The 17,827-nt window shown below is 62.2% G+C and overlaps 2 protein-coding genes across 6 annotated transcripts in view; one reads left to right on the top strand and one right to left on the bottom strand.

Moving 5' to 3' along the window:
* Nucleotides 1–17,827, top strand: part of GRTP1 (growth hormone regulated TBC protein 1) — a 199,161-nt gene that overhangs the window by 159,643 nt on the left and 21,691 nt on the right. The window contains exon 8 of one of the 2 annotated variants that reach the window (XR_011233488.1): nucleotides 12,715–12,730. The exons of the other annotated variant lie outside the window; for it this stretch is intronic. The gene's annotated coding sequence lies outside the window, so the exon portion shown is untranslated. Of the gene's footprint in view, nucleotides 1–12,714; nucleotides 12,731–17,827 lie in introns of those variants that run through there. 2 annotated transcript variants of the gene reach the window in all.
* Nucleotides 3,581–17,827, bottom strand: part of MCF2L (MCF.2 cell line derived transforming sequence like) — a 72,697-nt gene continuing 58,450 nt past the window's right edge. For 2 of the 4 annotated variants that reach the window (XM_069467794.1, XM_069467796.1), the window contains exons 18-30: nucleotides 16,318–16,387; nucleotides 14,440–14,532; nucleotides 14,265–14,357; nucleotides 13,456–13,581; nucleotides 12,499–12,720; nucleotides 11,872–11,964; nucleotides 11,117–11,195; nucleotides 10,907–10,973; nucleotides 10,100–10,218; nucleotides 7,502–7,623; nucleotides 6,358–6,470; nucleotides 6,183–6,286; nucleotides 3,581–6,093 (exon numbers count right to left, since the gene is read on the bottom strand). In XM_069467794.1, coding sequence (XP_069323895.1) covers nucleotides 6,008–6,093; nucleotides 6,183–6,286; nucleotides 6,358–6,470; nucleotides 7,502–7,623; nucleotides 10,100–10,218; nucleotides 10,907–10,973; nucleotides 11,117–11,195; nucleotides 11,872–11,964; nucleotides 12,499–12,720; nucleotides 13,456–13,581; nucleotides 14,265–14,357; nucleotides 14,440–14,532; nucleotides 16,318–16,387 — 1,387 coding nt within the window. In that variant the 3' untranslated portion in view covers nucleotides 3,581–6,007. Of the gene's footprint in view, nucleotides 6,094–6,182; nucleotides 6,287–6,357; nucleotides 6,471–7,501; nucleotides 7,624–8,933; nucleotides 9,009–9,732; nucleotides 9,826–10,099; nucleotides 10,219–10,906; nucleotides 10,974–11,116; nucleotides 11,196–11,871; nucleotides 11,965–12,498; nucleotides 12,721–13,455; nucleotides 13,582–14,264; nucleotides 14,358–14,439; nucleotides 14,533–16,317; nucleotides 16,388–17,827 lie in introns of all 4 variants that reach the window. The other 2 variants (XM_069467792.1, XM_069467793.1) reach the window with 2 other exon arrangements.

Raw genomic sequence — 17,827 nt, 5'->3', positions numbered from 1 at the left:
CGCACCTCTGTGCTCCTGCAGGAGACGCCGGCACCAACGCTCCCGAGGCAGGCTTGGTCGCAGGGCCCAGACAGACTGCAAGTGGGGGACAACTCAGAGTCCAGGTGAGAAAACGGGATGTCGGGACAGCCCGGCTCCTGGGGGCCAGAGAGCCTTGCTGGGGACAGGAACATCGGCCCCCAGCAGAGCCCCTCCCCGTGCCCGCCCGCCTTGTTCCACACCCCCCAGGCCCAGCCTCAGCGAGGGTGACCTGCCAGCCCGGGTTTCCCAGGGTGTGGGACTTTCTGTGCTAAAACCACTGGCTCACCGGGCACCAAGCCTCCCAGGCGGGACCCTCTCGGGTAAATTTCCTTTGTGGAGGTGGTGTTGAAGGGGGTGTTGCTGGCAGCTCCTTCCGGAGCCAGGCCTTGCCTGGACGGCCCCTCCGTCCCCTGCAGGGAGGGAGGGGCTGCTTCTGTCCTTCAGAGCAGCCCACGGGGGAGCTTGGTGAGGGCCCCCAGAAAGTGTCTTCCCTTCCACCCAGTGCAGCTGAAGGCCCTGCTTGTCCTTTGACAATACCTGTCTCGGGGAGATCTCTTAACTCTTGAGGTAATTTCAAACTTCAAAGTATGTCTAAAAGTGTATCCAGTAAAAAACAAACACAAAAACCTTCAAGTAGCTGCCCGTCTGGGATAATGTGTCCAGCTCCGGTGGAGTCCCCTCCGAGCTCAGCCAGCACAGACACAGGGTGAGAGGGTGACGTGGTAACAGCCCCTCCCTGCCCACCCGAGGGTGGAGGCCTGGCTGGTTTTGGGGTGTCCTTCCTCTGTAGGGCTCCGGGTCAGAGGTCCTCAACCCCTCCTGGGCAGCAGAAAACCTGGGGGACTTCAGGGAACACGTGCCAAGCCCCTGAGGGATTCAGGGTCCCACAGCCTGGGGCTGCAGCCTCACCCGTGTGCAGCTCCTGTCCCCGAGGGCAGGACCAGCTCTCCGCCTGGCTCTCCACCTGGCTCTCCACCTGGCTCTCCGCCTGGCTCTCCACCTGGCTCTCCGGCATCCAACAGCCGAGGCCAGTGTCCCAGCACAGGGTCTGTGAGGACACAGGTGTGTGGGCTCCACCTGGGCCCCACTCCCCCGAAAGGGGGCCCCACGGGCTTGGGCTTGTCCACGTCTCCCATGGGCACCCAGCACTGAGCCTGGAGCTGCACCTGGCCACGCAGAGGGGCAGGCGTGGGGGCTGCCACCCCACCTTCTTGACCCCCACTGCCTTCCTGAGGGAGGCTGGCGGGATCCCCTCACCTGAGCCCCTCGGACTGACCCCAGGGAAGAGACGGTCACACCTTCTGCCTCCTCCTGTAGTGGCCTCTGCTGGTCCCTCCGCCTGTCTGCCTGCCACACTGAGCCACCCACGGGCCACCCCCCAGTGCAAAGGACACGGCAACCTTTGCTGGTCGCTCTGGGGGGTGTTCGTTTGGGGGATGAAAGGTTGTGATGTTGAGTGTGACTCAGTATCTCCTCTGGGCCTGTCTTTGTACCTTCCTCACAGCGCCAAGACTTCATCCTGAGATGTGCTCGGATTTCTCCGTCTTTTTGTCCGTCATTCAGAGGGTCCCTTTCCTGTCTTTCGTAAGAAATCCGTTCTTGCCCTAAGACAGTATGGATATTGTTTTCTTCTAATAGCCCTCATTCTTAAGTTTAGGGAGGGATCTAACTGTATTTTATTGTTCACTGGAAAGCTGGTGGTCCCAGCGGTGTGACATTTGCTGAAGAGGCCATTCTGTGCCCCTGCTGCCCCTTCCATCCCGAGACACGGGGGTCGCTGTTCCGTCAGCTCTGGCCCCCGCCACGAGGCAGGACCCCCTTTGTGATCAGCCTCGACACGGGGCCTCTCCCTCCTCCCCGGCCCCAGCCCCAGAGCCGTCCCGGCGATAGGCAGGACATTTTCCTTCCACAAGTGTCACGTCAATGTCCTAATTCCACAAAGAACTCTGCTGGGATTTCCATAGAATTCCATCAAATCTACAGATTAATGTGGGGGAGAATCGACATTTCGGTGATATGGGATCATCCCATTCATAGAAATCTCCCTGTTTATTTAGGCCTTTTAGGACCTATGATGCTGCATAATTCTGTCCAGAAATTTTGTTACATTTTAGTATTTTACCATTTGGCTGATGTTAAAACAGTATTTTTCAATCTGTTATTCCTAGGAATATTAATGGCTTTTTGTGGGTTGCTCTTGTGGACGTGTATTAGTTCCAATAATTTATGAATTCTCCTGGATTTTCTAGCTATGAAGTTATTTTTCAATTAATATGCCTCAGTTCCTTTTCTTCTGTTGTAATCATTAGTACTTTCAGTAAGTAACTTTGGGCAGTAGTGGGCATCTGTTTTATCTTGCCTTCAACAGGGATGGTTCTAAAGTGTTTCAATAACTAAAATTTTTGTTGTAAAAATTTTGTAAGGTACACTTTATTTGGCCACAGAAATTTCCGTCTATTCCTTGTTGCTAAACATCACAAATGAATGTTGAGTAAAGTTGGATTATGTTTCCTGCGCGTCAGGCTGGTGACCCCCTTTGGCTCCTTGATGTGGCGAATATTACAGCAACCGTTTCTGACACTGGACTGTCTTTGCCTTCCTGGGACAGATCTGCTTGATTAGAAGGTATTACTTTTATTTATATCATACAGGTGGGTTTTATTTGATGCTGTATTATTTGATCATGTATATTTATTTGGAACTTTTCCATTTATCTGCATAATTTTATTTTTTCTCACATAATCTTTGTCAGGTTTGGGCACCAAGTTTAAACCTGCTTCACACATCTGTTGAGTTGGTTTCTCTCTTTTGATACTCTTTGAATATCAAATAGCTGTATAAATATTTTCATGTGTTTATAAAACCACCTGGGTCAAATATCTGTTTGGGGGTGAATTTTTTTTTTTTTTTTGAAACAAAGTCTTGCTCTGTTGCCCAGGCTAGAGTGCCATGGCATTAGCCTCGCTCACAGCAACCTCAAACTCCTGGGCTCAAGCGATCCTCCTGCCTCAGCCTCCCGAGTAGCTGGGACTAGAGGCATGCGCCACCATGCCCAGCTAATTTTTTCTGTATATATTTTCAGCTGTCCATATAATTTCTTTCTATTTTTAGTAGAGACGGGGTCTCGCTCTTGTTCAGGCTGGTCTCGAACTCCTGAGCTCAAACAATCCGCCCGCCTTGGCCTCCCAGACTGCTAGGATTACAGGCGTGAGCCACTGTGCCCGGCCGATTTTGTTTTCTTTTTAACTGCAATTCAATTTCTTTGTTATTCATCAGCCTCCTTTTTGACCAATGCGACCAATTTGATTTTTTTAAAAAAGAATTTCTATTTTGTCTGTTTTCAAGTGTATTCACGGAAAGTTATTCATAATGGTTCTGTCATTTGAAATTATATGTGTTGTAAACCTTCTCAGGCTTTCTATAAATCAGCCAACTTCATTAGATTTTTCAGAGAACCATTTTGATTTTGTTGATTTGTTTTGCCTTTGTTATCTTCTTCTCGCAGTTATACTAACTCCTTTTTATACTGTCTTTGAGTTAAACTGGTCTTATGTTTTAGCTCCTGTGAGTGGTCAACTCATCCATTTCCTCTTGTAAACCGGATGCGGGCTGCGCGGCCCAGCTCCGAGCCCCAGATGCTTCCCTCCCAGCCCTGAGGCAGAAACATGCTTTTCAAATCCAAATTCCGTTTTCCCTGTCTGTCATTGTTCTCTACAGATTTGGTGTGTTCTGGGAGATAACGCGCATTTCTCCAACTGCAGGGACAGACGGGGCCACTTCCTCGAGTGCCGGCCCGTGCCCTGCCTCAGGCTCTGCTGTGCTGTGACATCACCGTCAGGTGCCGGCCGGTCCTGACTGTCCTTTCCCGCCGTCCACTGTCCTGGCCCCTTGTGCCACGTCACTGGCATTGCTAGGCCAGCTTTGTTCTGGTCAGTGTCTGTTGTGTCTTTTTTTTCTTTCACTGTCAGCCTTCATACAGTTCTGCTCTGTGGGCTCCTTTAGTGGTTATGGTGACCCCGGATGTGATGCTCTCCCCATAGGTCAGTCTGACGTGGCCGTGGCCGCGGCCACCGAGTGGGCGTCTGGACTCGCTTTGTCCGTCACTGTGCCTGTGTGGCACGCCTCCCCCCGCCACCCTTCCCTCTTCTGCCAGACCAGCCACCCACCTTGACTGCTCACTGGGGGTTGTCGGTTGTGTCATTGCCCTGTTTCTTTCGGTGCCTCCGTGGAACCTCGTGGCTACTGTGCGTCATCACTGTCTGATGACAGGAAGCACACGCGGCGCGAGGGAACCTGCCTCAGCCTGGGGCCACCCGCCACCCTCCACGCTCACGGCCCTCGAGAAGCGCCGCGGCGAGATTCTGTGCCCTTCACAGACGGAGGCGGACAGAGGACTGGCTCACATTTATTCAAACTTCATCCGTACAGTAAAGAAGTCTGACTGTTAAACTTCATTTACACCAGCAGTGAAAACAACAGTGACAGGGAGTGAAACGGGAGGTTAAAGTGCCGTCATGAGGAAGAGATCGCACGAAGGAGTGGCATCCTGCTGGGACGAAGGGCGTGTCAGAACAACCACCGCATGAACCGCATCACGCGTGGGCTCCCGAACCCCTCGCTCGCCAGGGAACTGCATGAACCACATCACGCGTGGGCTCCGGAACCCCTCACTCGCCGGGGGACGAGCTGCGGAGTCTCTGCACGTCCCTGTTTCACGCCCACACTCAGGGGTCCGGGTCGGCCCCCACGGCAGGAGCACACGTGAACACGCCTTTGCATCCAGACACATATGTACACACGCTCAGACACGCACACACACTCATCTGTCTGGCCAGACACAGGGAAGGTTTCGAAAGAACAATTTGTTTCTGGAACACGACAAGGGGTCAGACAGAAGCGCTTTCTTTGCGTTGTGCCGTGATCGGAGCACAGTGAACTTGCCCCACTCGCGTGTCCGTGCTGGGTGCGTGTGACACAGAGCGGGGCGGGGGCTGCCTGTGTGCGGGGCGGGGGCGTTTGGGCCGGAGATGAGGTACTGCCGGGGGCCTGAGCGCAGCGGCCGCGTCACCACGCTGCGGTCAGCAGCGCCGGTCCAGATGATGCCCTGCAGAAACGGCATCTTTGTATTTTCTTTAAAAATGATAAAAAATATTCTAACTCAGTGAACCTCTTTAAAAAAATCAAATCCCACCACTCTTCGTAGAAAAGAATTTACTACCTTAAATTATGGTTCGAATTTCTTTTGAAAATGAAATCTACACGGGTGAAGCAATCTCCTCGGTTTCTACCTGCTCTGGTCATGGACGCAGCACCGGGCGTTACCCGGGGCTGATCTCACCTGTGACCAGGTGAGCCCAAGGGCGCCATCCAGTTCCGTGAGAGACCCCCAGGCCATTTATCGGTATGAACCACGTGCTTCGATGTAAACCCCAAATAACAAAAAATAGTTTTATATCAAATACAGTATCAAATTGTCATTTCATGTAAACACAGTGATTCTTGGTAAAGATTTGAGGCCAGAGTACCATGAAAAATGGCCATGGGATTAATCCCTGTTTTAAAAAAATCCTAAAACTTGTAAAAGACAAAAGGGCCCCCTCTCCCCTCAGGCTGCCGGTCAGGGGCTGGTCCACGTCTCCTGCACGCGGCGCCAGGTCTGCACGTCCCGCAGGAAGCTCCGGCCCAGGGACAAGGAACCGCGGCCAGGGCGGCTCCTCCCGCCAGCAAGGCGGCTCGCGGCCTCCGTCCGCGCCAGGTTTTCCGAGGAAGCTTCCGTGGACGAGGGTCTTCCCGTGGACCTGGCCTCTGCCCCGGAGAAGGTCCGCCCGGCGCCTCGCGGCCAGGTGGCTCTCGTGCAGGGCAGCTGGGGTCCCCCTTTCAGGGTATCGTAGAGCACCGTCCCCTCGCCAAGCTGCGCCAGCTCAAGCCAAAGAAAACGCGGTCCACGCTCTGGTCTCCTGCCCCGCGCCCGCGACGTCCGCCGGGCCTAGCCCTGGAGCTCGGCGAAGGGGGCCTGGCCGCTCTCGCTGCAGGTGGACGAGTGGCTCAGCACGGCCGAGCCCGGGCTGGACTCTGCGGGGGGCAGGCGGAGACGCCGCGTTGGCTCCCGCGCTGGGCCTGTCCTTACACGGCCCGGGGCGCGGCGGGCGGAGCCGGCTTACCTGAGCTGCTCAGGCACTGGGCCGAGCTGGACTTGCCCAGGTGCGGGGACAGGCTGCAGGCCGGCGCCCAGCCCTCCTTGCCCGTGCCGGGGTCCCGCACGAACCTGCAAGGGGAGCAGTCAGCCCGGCCGCCACGCGCCGCGCGGCCGAGGCGTGGGTGCAGGCGGTGTCTTACCACAGGCCCTCGTGGCCCTCCCGGACCAGCTCCACCACGTCCCCGCTCCTCAGGGCCAGGGTGCCGGGGCCGCCCTCCACGTGGCCCACCACGACCGAGCGTCTGCCCGGGACCTGGGAGGGGCGGGCAGAGGGACACGGGCACATCAGCACACGCCTCTCAACACCAGCAGGCGGCGCCGTCCGCAGTCCCCACCGCACAGGCAAGGACGTCCGGGGACTTCACACCGCCCAGCACCGAGAGGGACACTACGACTCCGCCTAACCCTGGAGAGGTCTCCCGTCTCCGGAGGGTGCTCGCCTCGCGGCACAGCCAGCCTCTCCGCAGCGCCCCCCGCCGGCCCGCGGTCCTAACCCCTGGCGCTCTTCCCTGCCTCCCCCCCTCCCCCCGCCCGTCTGCCGGCAGCTGTCCCTGCCCACCAGGCCCCCGTCTCGCCAACCCCCCCAGGCTCCTCAGGGTGGAGGCTCCCGTGTGCTCTGTTCCCGCTTCCTCCGCAGCGCCCAGAACCGAGCCTGGCACTGACCCACTGCGGGGGGTTCTGTCGTGGGCCGCGGAGTCCGAGACGCGGAAGCTGCCCTGGGAGTGCGGGGGGACGACCCGCCCCCCGGGGAGCAAGACCAGACCCCTCGCCAGGCCCGTCCCGGCCGCCAGCCGGCGCCCGCCCTGGTCCGTGCCGCCTGAGCCCGCCCTGCGCCCGCTGGACCTCATCCCGGACGTTTCCGTCGCCGCTGCCACCGCGCTGGTGCCGGACCAGGCCCCGCACAGAGCGGGCCGCGAACGTCTCGGCACAGTCCTGGTCTAACGGCTTAAGATGCAAATAGCTGCTCCTTGCCTCTGACAAAGACGGGACATGGTCTAGAACGCAAACCCATGCTTGGGACAGCTCAGTTTTCTCAAAATGAGATCCAGCTGTGCCCACGGCTTAGGGACGCTCAGTGCGGCCTGGCCGGGCTGGAGGGCGGTGGGCGTGGCTGTCTGGCGCGGAGAGGCTGGCGGGCCGCAGCCGCAGGGAGCCCCGGGGACTGGGACTCAATCCAGGGAACAAAGTGTCTCTGAAGTGGAGGTGCCAGAAGGGCCTGTGGCCCCGGGACCCAGCCGCGCTGCACCTTCTAGACCCCACCCCCAGGGACACCGAGGCTGTTACCAGCTTCTCGGGAGGGGCCCCGACGTCTTCCTCCGCGTCCGACGAGTTGACGGGCTCCTCCGCGCTCGACCAGTCCGCGTCATCCGCAGGGGCCTCGGGCGAGTGGGAGCTCTTGTTCCAGCCTGAGGGAGCAGGGCGGTCAGGGCCGCTGTGCGCAGGCGCGTGAGCCCCCCCAGCCGCAGCCGCAGGCGCAGCCCGCCGAGCAGAGCTGCTTGTCCCCGCCCCCCGCCGGTTTCTAAAGAGTGTTGGCGGCTGCCCGGCCCCCAGGGGGTGGCGCGTGCCCCTTTGCCGCCCGTGAGGCCTGCCTGGCGGGAGAGCGGGCCCAGGCCCTCCCCGGGGCGGTGCGCTTGTCCAGGAGGCCGACCCTGCTGGGTCACCCCCCGCGGGGGTCTGGACCCTGCAGCAAACACCTCCAAGGAAAGGCGCTTTTAGTTAACCTGTAACATTCAACATCTATCAGACCAGCGGGGACAGTTTCCAGCAAAAACGCTTGAAGCTCACGGAGAGGGTCCGAGGCCCTTGACCTAGCAGAGCAGGAGGGCCGTGGTCCTCACTGCGCGGTGGGCAAACCGAGGCACAGAGAGCCCGAGTCACGCGTCTCTCCGCGAGTGAGGGGCACAGCTGCTCCCTGGACTCCAGGCCCACGTGTCCCTGCACGGGTTCCTTCTGCCAGGTGCCCCGAGGGGCAGCACTGACCCCATGGAGGGGCAGGGAGAGGACACGCGAGGCGCAGGGCGAACACCGCAAACGCCAGCAGCCGGCGGAGCCAGGTCACGGCAGCCCTGGCGTTGCGGGACACTCGCAGAGAGCAGCACGCCAGCACTTTCCTGCGGGAGCAGGCGCTGGCGAGCGAGGGCTGGAGGCCTCGGGTGCACCCAGGAGCCCTGGCGTGTGGGGGTCTCGGTGTGGCAGGCACGCTGGCTCTGCTCAGCCCTTGGGGAACTTTCCAAATTTTGGAAAATGCAGGAAGATTCAAAACACGAAACCCTCTCCCAACACCGGAGACCCTTGGGTGGGCACCCGCAGGCTTCTTGGGACAGTGTGTCCAGGGGACAGGAACAAGGCCCCACCCACCTGTGCACCTGCCGGCTGCTGGGGGAGGGATGCAAATTGGGGACATGGACGGGGGCTTATGCTGAGGGGCCGTGACGGAGCCTGTTGGGGGTGGCAGCCGACCCCAGCCTCTGAGCAGCGAGACCAGCCCACCGTACCCCACCCGCCAGGTGATGGTGACAGCGCGGCCAGTGCGAGGGCAGCGGCAGGCGTCCGGGATGGGCCTGCCTAGCAGGGAGGCGCCTCGCAGGCCCTGTCCCCAGGGCAGCAGCTGCCGGGCAAAGACGCAACCTGCCCCACCCGGAAGACCCACTGGGGTCTGGTCCTAGGCGCTCCGGCCAACGGGAGGGGCAGCGGGACCTGGGGCGCGTCACTCTACCTCGCACCCCAAAGGGAGTGGGATCACTCTTTACTTGGTGCCGCTTGGCTTTCTTGTCGGGGCTGGTGGGAGAAGCTGCGGGGGAGGAAGAGGCAGAGATAAGAGGAGACAGAGCGTGAGCACCGCGGGGGCAGGGTGGAGGGCAGGGGGGGCGCAGCGCATGCTGGGACGGGCGGGCACGGTGGCCGAGACGCGAGGGGAGGCGGGAGAGGGCCCTGGATGGGCGCAGGCTCAGAGTGTCATGTTAGGGCCGTCTCTAGGTGCCTTTTCTTGGCAAATTCGTGCCAGAATTTGCAGTTTGTTTCTTTCTTTCAAGAGTGAGGCCACCTTACAAATACTTTACAAGTTGGAAACACCCTCAAATGTCTGGCCTGGGGCCTGGCCACTGGGTGACCTGCCCGCACCCTGGCTGGCTTCGGGGCTCCCCAGCGCCTCCTTCCTGCATTTCACCCCAAGAGCCCTCGAAGGCGCCGGCCGTGGGCGCTCTCAGTCCCCGGCATCGCCCTGGCCACGGCAGAGAGTCAGCGCCCGCAGGGGCCCAGTGGGAGAGGCGGGAGGAGGGAGGGCACGTTTCTGAGCCGGCCTCCATCTGCCAACGCGCCTTCCCTTCCGAAGAAAAGGTGCCCCCCAAAGCAGAGCTCCGGGGGTCCGCGCGGCACACGCAGTGCCAGGGAGGTGAAGGCGGGGAAGGAGGCCAGGCTCCTTGCAACCCGGCGCAGGACGGTCACCGCGCCATGCTGGGCACACATGCCACCACGGAGGGACGTTGGGGGCAGGCGGGTTCCGCGGAGCCTTTTACCTTTCTGACCTTTGACGCTAGCCAAGCCCTGCAGCGTAAAGCGCTTTCTGGAAAGCGCGGAGCTTTCTGAGGCAGAGCTAGTGACCAGGTCGTCTAGGAGGGAAGAGAAAGATGGATGCAGGGGCCCCAGGACGGCGAGAGCTGGGGGGTCATGCCCTGGGTCGCACACGGGGTCCCACTGGGTGTTTTCTGGGGCTGAACTGGGAGCCACAGCGCCCGTGAATCGGGGGCTCCCCTGTGGGCTGCAGGTCCTGGCGGGACGGACGCGGGGACCCAGCCCCTCTGCGCCAGCTGCGCTGCAGGAAGCCACCGTTTCTCACACACTGGGGAACGCCCAGGGGCTGCTCGCGGCACGGCCGGCACCCACCTCTGCCCTTCTCCGGGGGCTTTGGCAGTGGCGCGGTGCTGACGAAGCCTTCCAGGCTCAGGGGGTCCGTTTTCCTCTCTTCCAGCTTCTTGATGTTTCTTGTGGTCCCTCTCGAGGGACTGATGACCACCAACACACCAAAAAAGGCAGGAAAGTGTGTCCCTGGTTAGTTTGCTAAAATTCTCCGGGGCGTGCAGACGTCACCGGCCTCAGCCGGCAGTGTCCTCGCTGCGCCAGAGGCTGCGAGTTCTAGCTCTGCCCCAACGGAACCAGGTGAGAACAAATCGCCCTGCCCGCTGTCAGGTAGGACGTCTGGGCTTTCTTGGGAGGGGGGCGTTTCCCTTTTAAAACTGCTGTTCTGTGGATGATTTATTTAGGCGGCATCCTGTTCCAGAACGATTAAACGTGGCTTAGGTAGGAAACAGGAAAAATAAAGTGAAAAAAGCAGGTAAATAAGATAACAAAGGAAAAACCAGGGCAGGAAAGACAGTGAAGCCGCGGCCGAGTCGCCGTGTGGAAGCTGCTGTGTGTGCCGGCCACAGGTCTGAGCTCGGCTCCGCGGTGCCGACCACAGGGCAACACCAGGATCATGGCCCGGGAAGAGCCCACGGCAGGCGCTGCCCACAGTCCCCGAACGGAGGACGGTAGGGGGACCAGGGCACAGGCCTGTGAAGCTGACCCTGGGACGGACATCATTCCCAGATGCCCAGCACGCTAGCAGCTGTGGGCAAACTCCGGTGGCAGAGGCCGAGGGACCCAGGCACGCTCGAAGACCCCCGCTGAGGGCTCGCGAAGCGCTGTGCTCACCTGCTGCCGGGCGCGGCCGGCAGGGGCAGGCTCTGCGACTGCTCCAGCGCCCGGTGCTGGCTGGCCTCTGCGGGGGAAGCACAGAACCACCTCGCACACTTCGCCACGGGCACCGCGGGCCCCTCGCGGGCGCCGAGCCACCTTGCGTCATTAGGAGTTCAGGCTGCTCTGGGCATGGGCTGAGCGAACATGGCCGCGGGGCGCCCTCACCTCTGCAAGCCTGCAGCTGGCCGGTCAGCACCTTCCGGATCTCACCCACCCAGGCCGCTTTGATTTCGGGAGTTGGCGCCTGTTCCCCCGAGAGAAACACCAGGAGGTGAGTGCCGGGGCCCTGACAGAACACGCGTTGGTTTCTCCCTCTTGAGACGCCCACAGACACTCGCAGGGACCAGCAGCTGGACGGCTGCTTGAGTGGCCTACCCTGGGCGGCAGGACTCTTGGCCCCACAGTGCGGGGTGGACGGGAAAAGGGCCGTGTGGCCGTGGCTGGTGCCCGGCCCTGCAGTGCCAGTCCGTGACGGGCCACAGGCCAGGGCAGCCGCACAGCCGCCCACACCTGAGTCACCGACAAAACTGTGGCAGAACCTGCCCTCTCTGGGAAGTGGCTTCGACTCGACATTGTCTTAGGTGACAAGGACAACAGTGACTCTGGAGCCAGGAGCAGACGCTAGACTATCTGCACCAGGAGCTCGAGCTATGGCGGGTGCCGCTCCCCTGTCTCGACACAGGGGGCAGGGTCCCGTGGGCTGGACACACGCCAGCCCTCCCGTGCCGCCCAGGGACGCGGGAGGGGGACCCCCTCTCCTGCGGTCCCTCTGCCCCCGAATGTGACCCTGCCCGTGTGCTGCGTGCTGGGGCCAGCTCCCCAGTGAACAGCGGCTGCTCCTGGCCTCTGGGTGACAAAAGTGCATGGAAGATTCTAGACACCAGCTGCTGTCAGTGGCCCGAGGGGAGGGCGAGGCCCACCTGGATGATGTAGACCTCCTCTCTCGAGTTGTACCAGATCTCGAACTTCTTAGCGTCCCCCTTCACGTTCTCTGTGATGCCAACAGCCGTCATCTGCGCGCAGGCGGGAGCGGGGTGAACACGCCCAGAGACATTTCAGGGGGTGGGGGGCGAGGAGCCCCCACCTGCCCAGGTGAGTGCCGAGCATCCCCGCCAGCCACCACCCCTGCCCAGGTGAGCGCTGAGCATCCGCGCCGGCCCCCACCCCTGCCCAGGTAAGTGCCGAGCATCCGCGCCGGCCCCCACCCCTGCCCAGGTGAGCGCCGAGCATCCGCGCCGGCCCCCACCCCTGCCCAGGTGAGCGCCGAGCATCCGCGCCGGCCCCCACCCCTGCCCAGGTGAGCGCCGAGCATCCGCGCCGGCCCCCACCCCTGCCCAGGTGAGCGCCGAGCATCCGCGCCGGCCCCCACCCCTGCCTAGGTGAGCACCGAGCATCCGCGCCGGCCCCACCCCTGCCCAGGTGAGCACCGAGCATCCGCGCCGGCCCCCACCCCTGCCCAGGTGAGCGTCGAGCATCCGTGCCGGCCCAACACACAGGCTTTGCTGGAAGGAAGGAGCCGCAGGCCCCGGGCGCGTGGCCGCACTCACGTTCAGGGACTGCTTGTAGCTGTAGGACGGGGCCTTCTCGTAGCCCTCGCCGCTCTCCTCGCGCCTCTTGCAGAAGAGCACGGCCTTCTCGTGCAGGAACAGGTGCCGCTGCATCGGCTTGAACCTGGCCAGCTCCTTCACCTTGGTGTGGCCCCTCTTGTGGTCGGTCCAGACGCTGAAGGAGCCCTGCATGAGCAGCCGGCCCAGGTCGCCCAGGTTCCCCTGCGTGGGGCAGAGGCACCGTCACCACCAGGCGGGGAGGAGGCCGGGCCGGAAAAGGCGAACCCCTGGGGACAGGGTGGGACGAGGGGCCGGGGCTTGGGGGCAGGGACCCTGCGCGGTGCTGTCGTGGTACCGGACACCGCGTGCGGACACCAGACCCGCGAACGCAGTGCCAGGCGTGTGCCCTCACAGGAACTGTGTGTGGCCAGGGACCGCACAGCGACTTTGGCTGTCGGCTGTAACGGGGGCGTCGTGCCAGCGCCAGGCACCCACGGGGAGCCCTGCAGCAGGGATGCGGGCAGACTGTCACGCAGCCGCGTCATGAGCCTAAGGCTGCTGGAAAACCAAGTCTGCTGACGTGAAAACTGAGCCAGGCGCTGAACAGACAGGCGGAGTCTGCCGGGCACAGACCGGGTCTGCCCTTCACGGCCACCCACGAGTCGCCAGCCCACAAGCCACATCGCGGGAAACCGACAGCCACACCTGCGGCGCGGGCCCCTGCGCCGGGACGTGAGGCCTGAGCCCTCCTCTGCAGACGCCGTGACCGCAGGACGCCCGTCCGCTCTGCGCCAGCCACGAGCCCGCATGTGCGACTCAGGAGCCCGCTCCCTCGGGCCGCACCGGACCTCTGGACGCAGAACCGGCTTCCCCAGGTTCCAGGCTGCGCAGGCACCCACAGCCCGCAGCACTGATGGGCCCACGGAGCTGCCGCGGAGGGGGGAGGGGGCCGCTTACGTCGTAGCCGGTGATGGCGATGAGGTGCATGGAGTCGTTGACGGCCTTGAGGATGCCCAGGATGGAGCTCAGCGCCTCCTGCAGCCCCTCAGCCCCCTCGCAGCTCCGGCTGTATTTCAGCATCTCCTGTGTGCGGGGGGCCGTCAGCGCCGCCTGCCCACGAGGCCCCCCCACGCCCTCCAGAGCCGCCGGCTCTCCCAGAAACGCGGACCCTCCCGGAGCTGGGGGGCTCTTGGTGTGGCCGTCGCGGGCACAGAGGAAGGGGCCCCACTCGGCCTCCCGGTCTGCAGGAAGCCCCAGCACAGGGGCCGCGCAGGCGGGGCAGACCCCCTGCACCCCGCCCACCCCAGGGGGAGCCCCCGTCCACCTCGACCCCGTCAAAAACACGGAGCTGGAGGGGCCGTGAACGGTGAACCCACAGCGGGAATCTCCCAGGTCAGGCGTCCCCCCCCCAGCCCCGACAGGTGCAGGATACACCGGCACTGCCCCTGCTGCAGGGGACAACCGGGGTGCCAGCGCAGAATCCCAGCCACGGGAAGGGAAACGCACTCGGGGGGACAGGGTGTTCGTCCGCTGAGCAGCGGTGGGCACACAGTGGCCTCCACAGCGTCAGACAAGCCAGCGCAACACGGTGGGGAGAGAATGTCTTGGACAAGGGGTCCCTTGGCCTGGCGGGGCCGGGCATGCTGGGACGGAGGTCTGGGCCTCGCCTGGGAAGCAGCCCCAGGGCAGCGTGACACCTGCCGGCAGGGGAGGGCAGCAGGTGTCCCGGGGAGGCTGGGCATGCCGGGCTGCCCCTCAGAGCCCACCTTGAGCAGCAGCTGGTACTTGGTGATCCTCTGGACGGGCTTCAGCAGGTACGAGTCCAGGCTCAGCTTGTGGTCCAGCTTCCTCTGGCATTCCTGCAGCCAACAAAAGCCCCTGGCGCACAGAGCCCACCGCCTTTGTCTGCGAGCAGCTGGCGGAGGGGGTGCAGGGACCTACCTGGAAAAACGGGCAGTCGGAACACTGCCGCCACAGGCTCTCGGACCGCGGCTTGTTCTGGCAGTACTTCTCGTAGATCTGGAAGTCCTCCATCTGCACCGGAGGGCACACACGCCTTACAGCCCGTCCTCCAACCGAGGAGGGCTCCTGCCAGGCCCGGCCCTCTCCCTGGGGCCTGCCGTGCGTGAGTGTGGGCACCTCCCAGGGCACAGGTGCTGGCCGCGGCCACTCCTGAAGGGTGGCACATACGGCTGTCTGCGTACGTATCTCACTCACCTTCCAGGGTTTTCAGATTACACAAATTATTTAGCAAAAGCCAGGCCTGCGCCCTGTGTGAAATGCAGTTGCTCCTGGATGCCTCTAGGGGCGCCCTGGTTCCAGGGCACAGAGGATTCTAGGACATGGAAGGTTCTAGGGCATAGAGGGTCCCAGGGTACAGATGGTTCCAGAGCACAGAGGGTCCCAGGGCACAGAGGGCCCCAGAGCACAGAGGGTCCCAGGCCACAGAGGGTCCCAGGGGACAGAGGGATCTAGGGCATGGAGGGTCCCAGGGGACAGAGGGTCCCAGGGCACAGAGGGCACAGAGGGTTCCAGAGCACAGAGGGTCCCAGGGCACAGAGGGGTCTAGGGCATGGAGGGTCCCAGGGCAGGGACGGTCCCTGCAGGAGCCACAGACCCCTCTCGTCCTGGCTCCTGCTGGGAAAGGCAGGTGCCCCCGACAGGCTGCACCCAGGATGGCCCACCTCCCCTCCCTCCAGAGCCCCCTCTGGCTGGATGTGACGTCCCAGAGCTGCCCCTGGGCGATGCTCCCTCGACCACCCTGAGCTGGAGCAGGGCCCTGGCTGTGAGGGCCTGTGGCGGAGGCCGCGGACAGCGTCCTGTGGGGCGGCCCCCGCCTTGCAGCCAGGCCGGGGACACACCCGTCGCGTCCGAACCCTGGACACCCAGGCCCAGCAGGGCCATGCGGCTGAGCACGGGGGCCTAGGACACCCCCGGATGCCGCGCCCTTGTGTGTGGGCAGCCAGGTAACAGCTCCCACCAGGAGGTCACTTCCCCGGGAGGCGTTAGGCCTGGTACCTTTCTCGTCACTAAAAAGTTGGCTCCATATTCTGGTTTTGCCATGGCAACAGGCTGCAGGACCCACACAGACTCCCACTCCTCAAGAAAGACCTCCCGAGCCTCACGGACGGCAGCGGGCCGCCTCACTCTGCACCGCACAGGTCACCCCGCCCAGGGGGTCTGACGCACTGGGACCCGGGAATCTGCATCTCCGATCCGTGCCCAGGATTTGCCACGACTGCCTACCGGGCCACGTGACAGTCCCCGACCCACAGGAGGGCTCCCAGCCCCATTCTCAGGCGGCACCGGCAGCCGGGCCGCGTGGAGCATGACCACGGCCCCCTCCTCCCTCTGCCTCTGGGTGCCAGCCTGTGGTCAGAGAGGTCGAGGGACTCATCCAGGCTCACCCAGCGAGTGCGGCCACCCAGCCCGGCAAGCCCAAAACCAAACCAAGCAGCCCATGAAAAAAATCCAGCTTCATCTAAGGCTGCATTTAAACTTAGACACATTTAGGTATTTCTAAGTATGTTATCTTAAAAAAAAAAAAAAAAAAAAACCAAGAAAATAAAACTTAGACACTATACAACTTCAGCATTCACTAAAGCTTAAGTTTTTCTCTGTTTTGAAAGTTATTGGACTTTAAAAAAAACTCTATTCTTTCAGCCGTCCCCCAAAATAAGACATCGTGTCAGCCCAGTCGGTAACATGTGTACTCTGTATTTTCAGCTGGTTAGAAGCGAACTTGCCGTGGGATTTAAAGTCGTCGTTATTCAGTCATTTTACGCGGCCAGTCGTGGGAAATAGCTGGCAGATACGTACCCGCTCCAGAAAGCACCTTCCCACCAGCTCCGGGCAGTCCACGTAGGTCTCCAGCTCCCGCAGGAATATTCTAGAAAGGGAGGTTCTCGAGTCACGCGAAAAACAACCTGAGTCCGGCGACGCCAGCACAGTTAACAGAGCTTGTTTTCCAGCAGATTTCCATACTTTACTCCAGACAACTCCAGCCCCCGACGGCAGGGCCCCCCACAGCAGCCCTCCCGGCCAGGCTCTCGGGGGACGGCAGACGCAGCCCCGGGCCAGGGCCCTGCTGCTGCTGGCGTTGGCGTGCACAGAAGGGGCAGAGAGCTGCTGGGACGTCAGCTCAGACAGGACGAGGGCCATGGCCAAGATGGAGATGGACGTTTCTGCCCCCACAGCTGGCTGTGGCGAGGGTCCCTGCAGACGTGACCCAGAGCCTTCGTGGGCCAGGGACCGTCCACCTACAGCACCGTCCCAAGCTCTGGGGCTGTTTCCCCTCTAAGTCTCTGATCTGCTTTTGTGCCCTGGGGGACATCCTGGCGGGAGGGGAAGCTGCCTTGGGCATCAATTCGGGGCTCTACCACGACAGCCTGGCCGAGACCCCGAGGCCCGAGGCCTCGAGGATGCTAAGGAACCTTTTTGATTCCCAAGGTTCAAAGCCAGGCGCGGTGGCTCACACCTGTGATCCCAGCACTCTGGGCGGCTGGGGCGGGAGGCTTGCTTGGGCTGAGGAGTTCGAGGCCAGCCTGAGCAAGAGCGAGACCCCGTCTCTACTAAAAATAGAAAAATTAGCCGGGCATGGTGGCACTGCCTGTATTCCCAGCTACTTGGGAGGCTGAGACAGGAGGATCGCTTGAGCCCAGCAGTTTGAGGTTGCTGTGAGCTAGGCTGACGCCACGGCACTCTAGCCTGGGCAACAGAGTGAGACTCTGTCTCAAAAAAAGAAAAAAGGTTCTCCCCAACCTCTGCAGGGGGGTGGGGGGGGGCCTCCTGGGCAGGTCAGCTGCTGCCTGCGCCTCCTTTGTAAGTGGTGGGTGGGACGAGCTGATGACAGGGGTCCCCACGGTCCCCCCTCCTGAGGGCGGCTCTGCAGAGCGGGGTCCACTGCGTGGCCTCTCTCTAGGGCACACGGCAGACACCTCCGCCTGCCGGTGGTGCCGGCACTGGGTGCCCACGCAATCCTGTCCCCACAGGCTCTAGCAAATCGTTAAGAAACCAGGAAGCGCGACCAGGGGTGGAGGAGGGGCAGCCCCGGATGGCGGTGCCGTGAGGCCTGGTCCGCCTCCTTCTCCAGAACCGCGTGGGAACAAAACCGACTTGCTAAGCGGTGTGGCCCCCACGGCCCCCCAAGTGCCACACGCACAGCGTCGGGGACCCGTTGCCTGTCCGTAGCACCAGGAGGGCGGGCAGGGCAGCAGCTCGCGGACGACTCAGCCCCCGGCCCCGTCAGGGAGGCCAGCGCCACGCGGCACTCAGAGGACGCGCCTGGGCACCCGCTCGCGCCCGCAGCCCCGAGAGCTCACCCCGGGGA

Source organism: Eulemur rufifrons, chromosome 4, assembly GCF_041146395.1.
Source record: "Eulemur rufifrons isolate Redbay chromosome 4, OSU_ERuf_1, whole genome shotgun sequence".
Taxonomy (NCBI): domain Eukaryota; kingdom Metazoa; phylum Chordata; class Mammalia; order Primates; family Lemuridae; genus Eulemur; species Eulemur rufifrons.
This window is presented reverse-complemented; position numbering and strand designations above follow the sequence as displayed.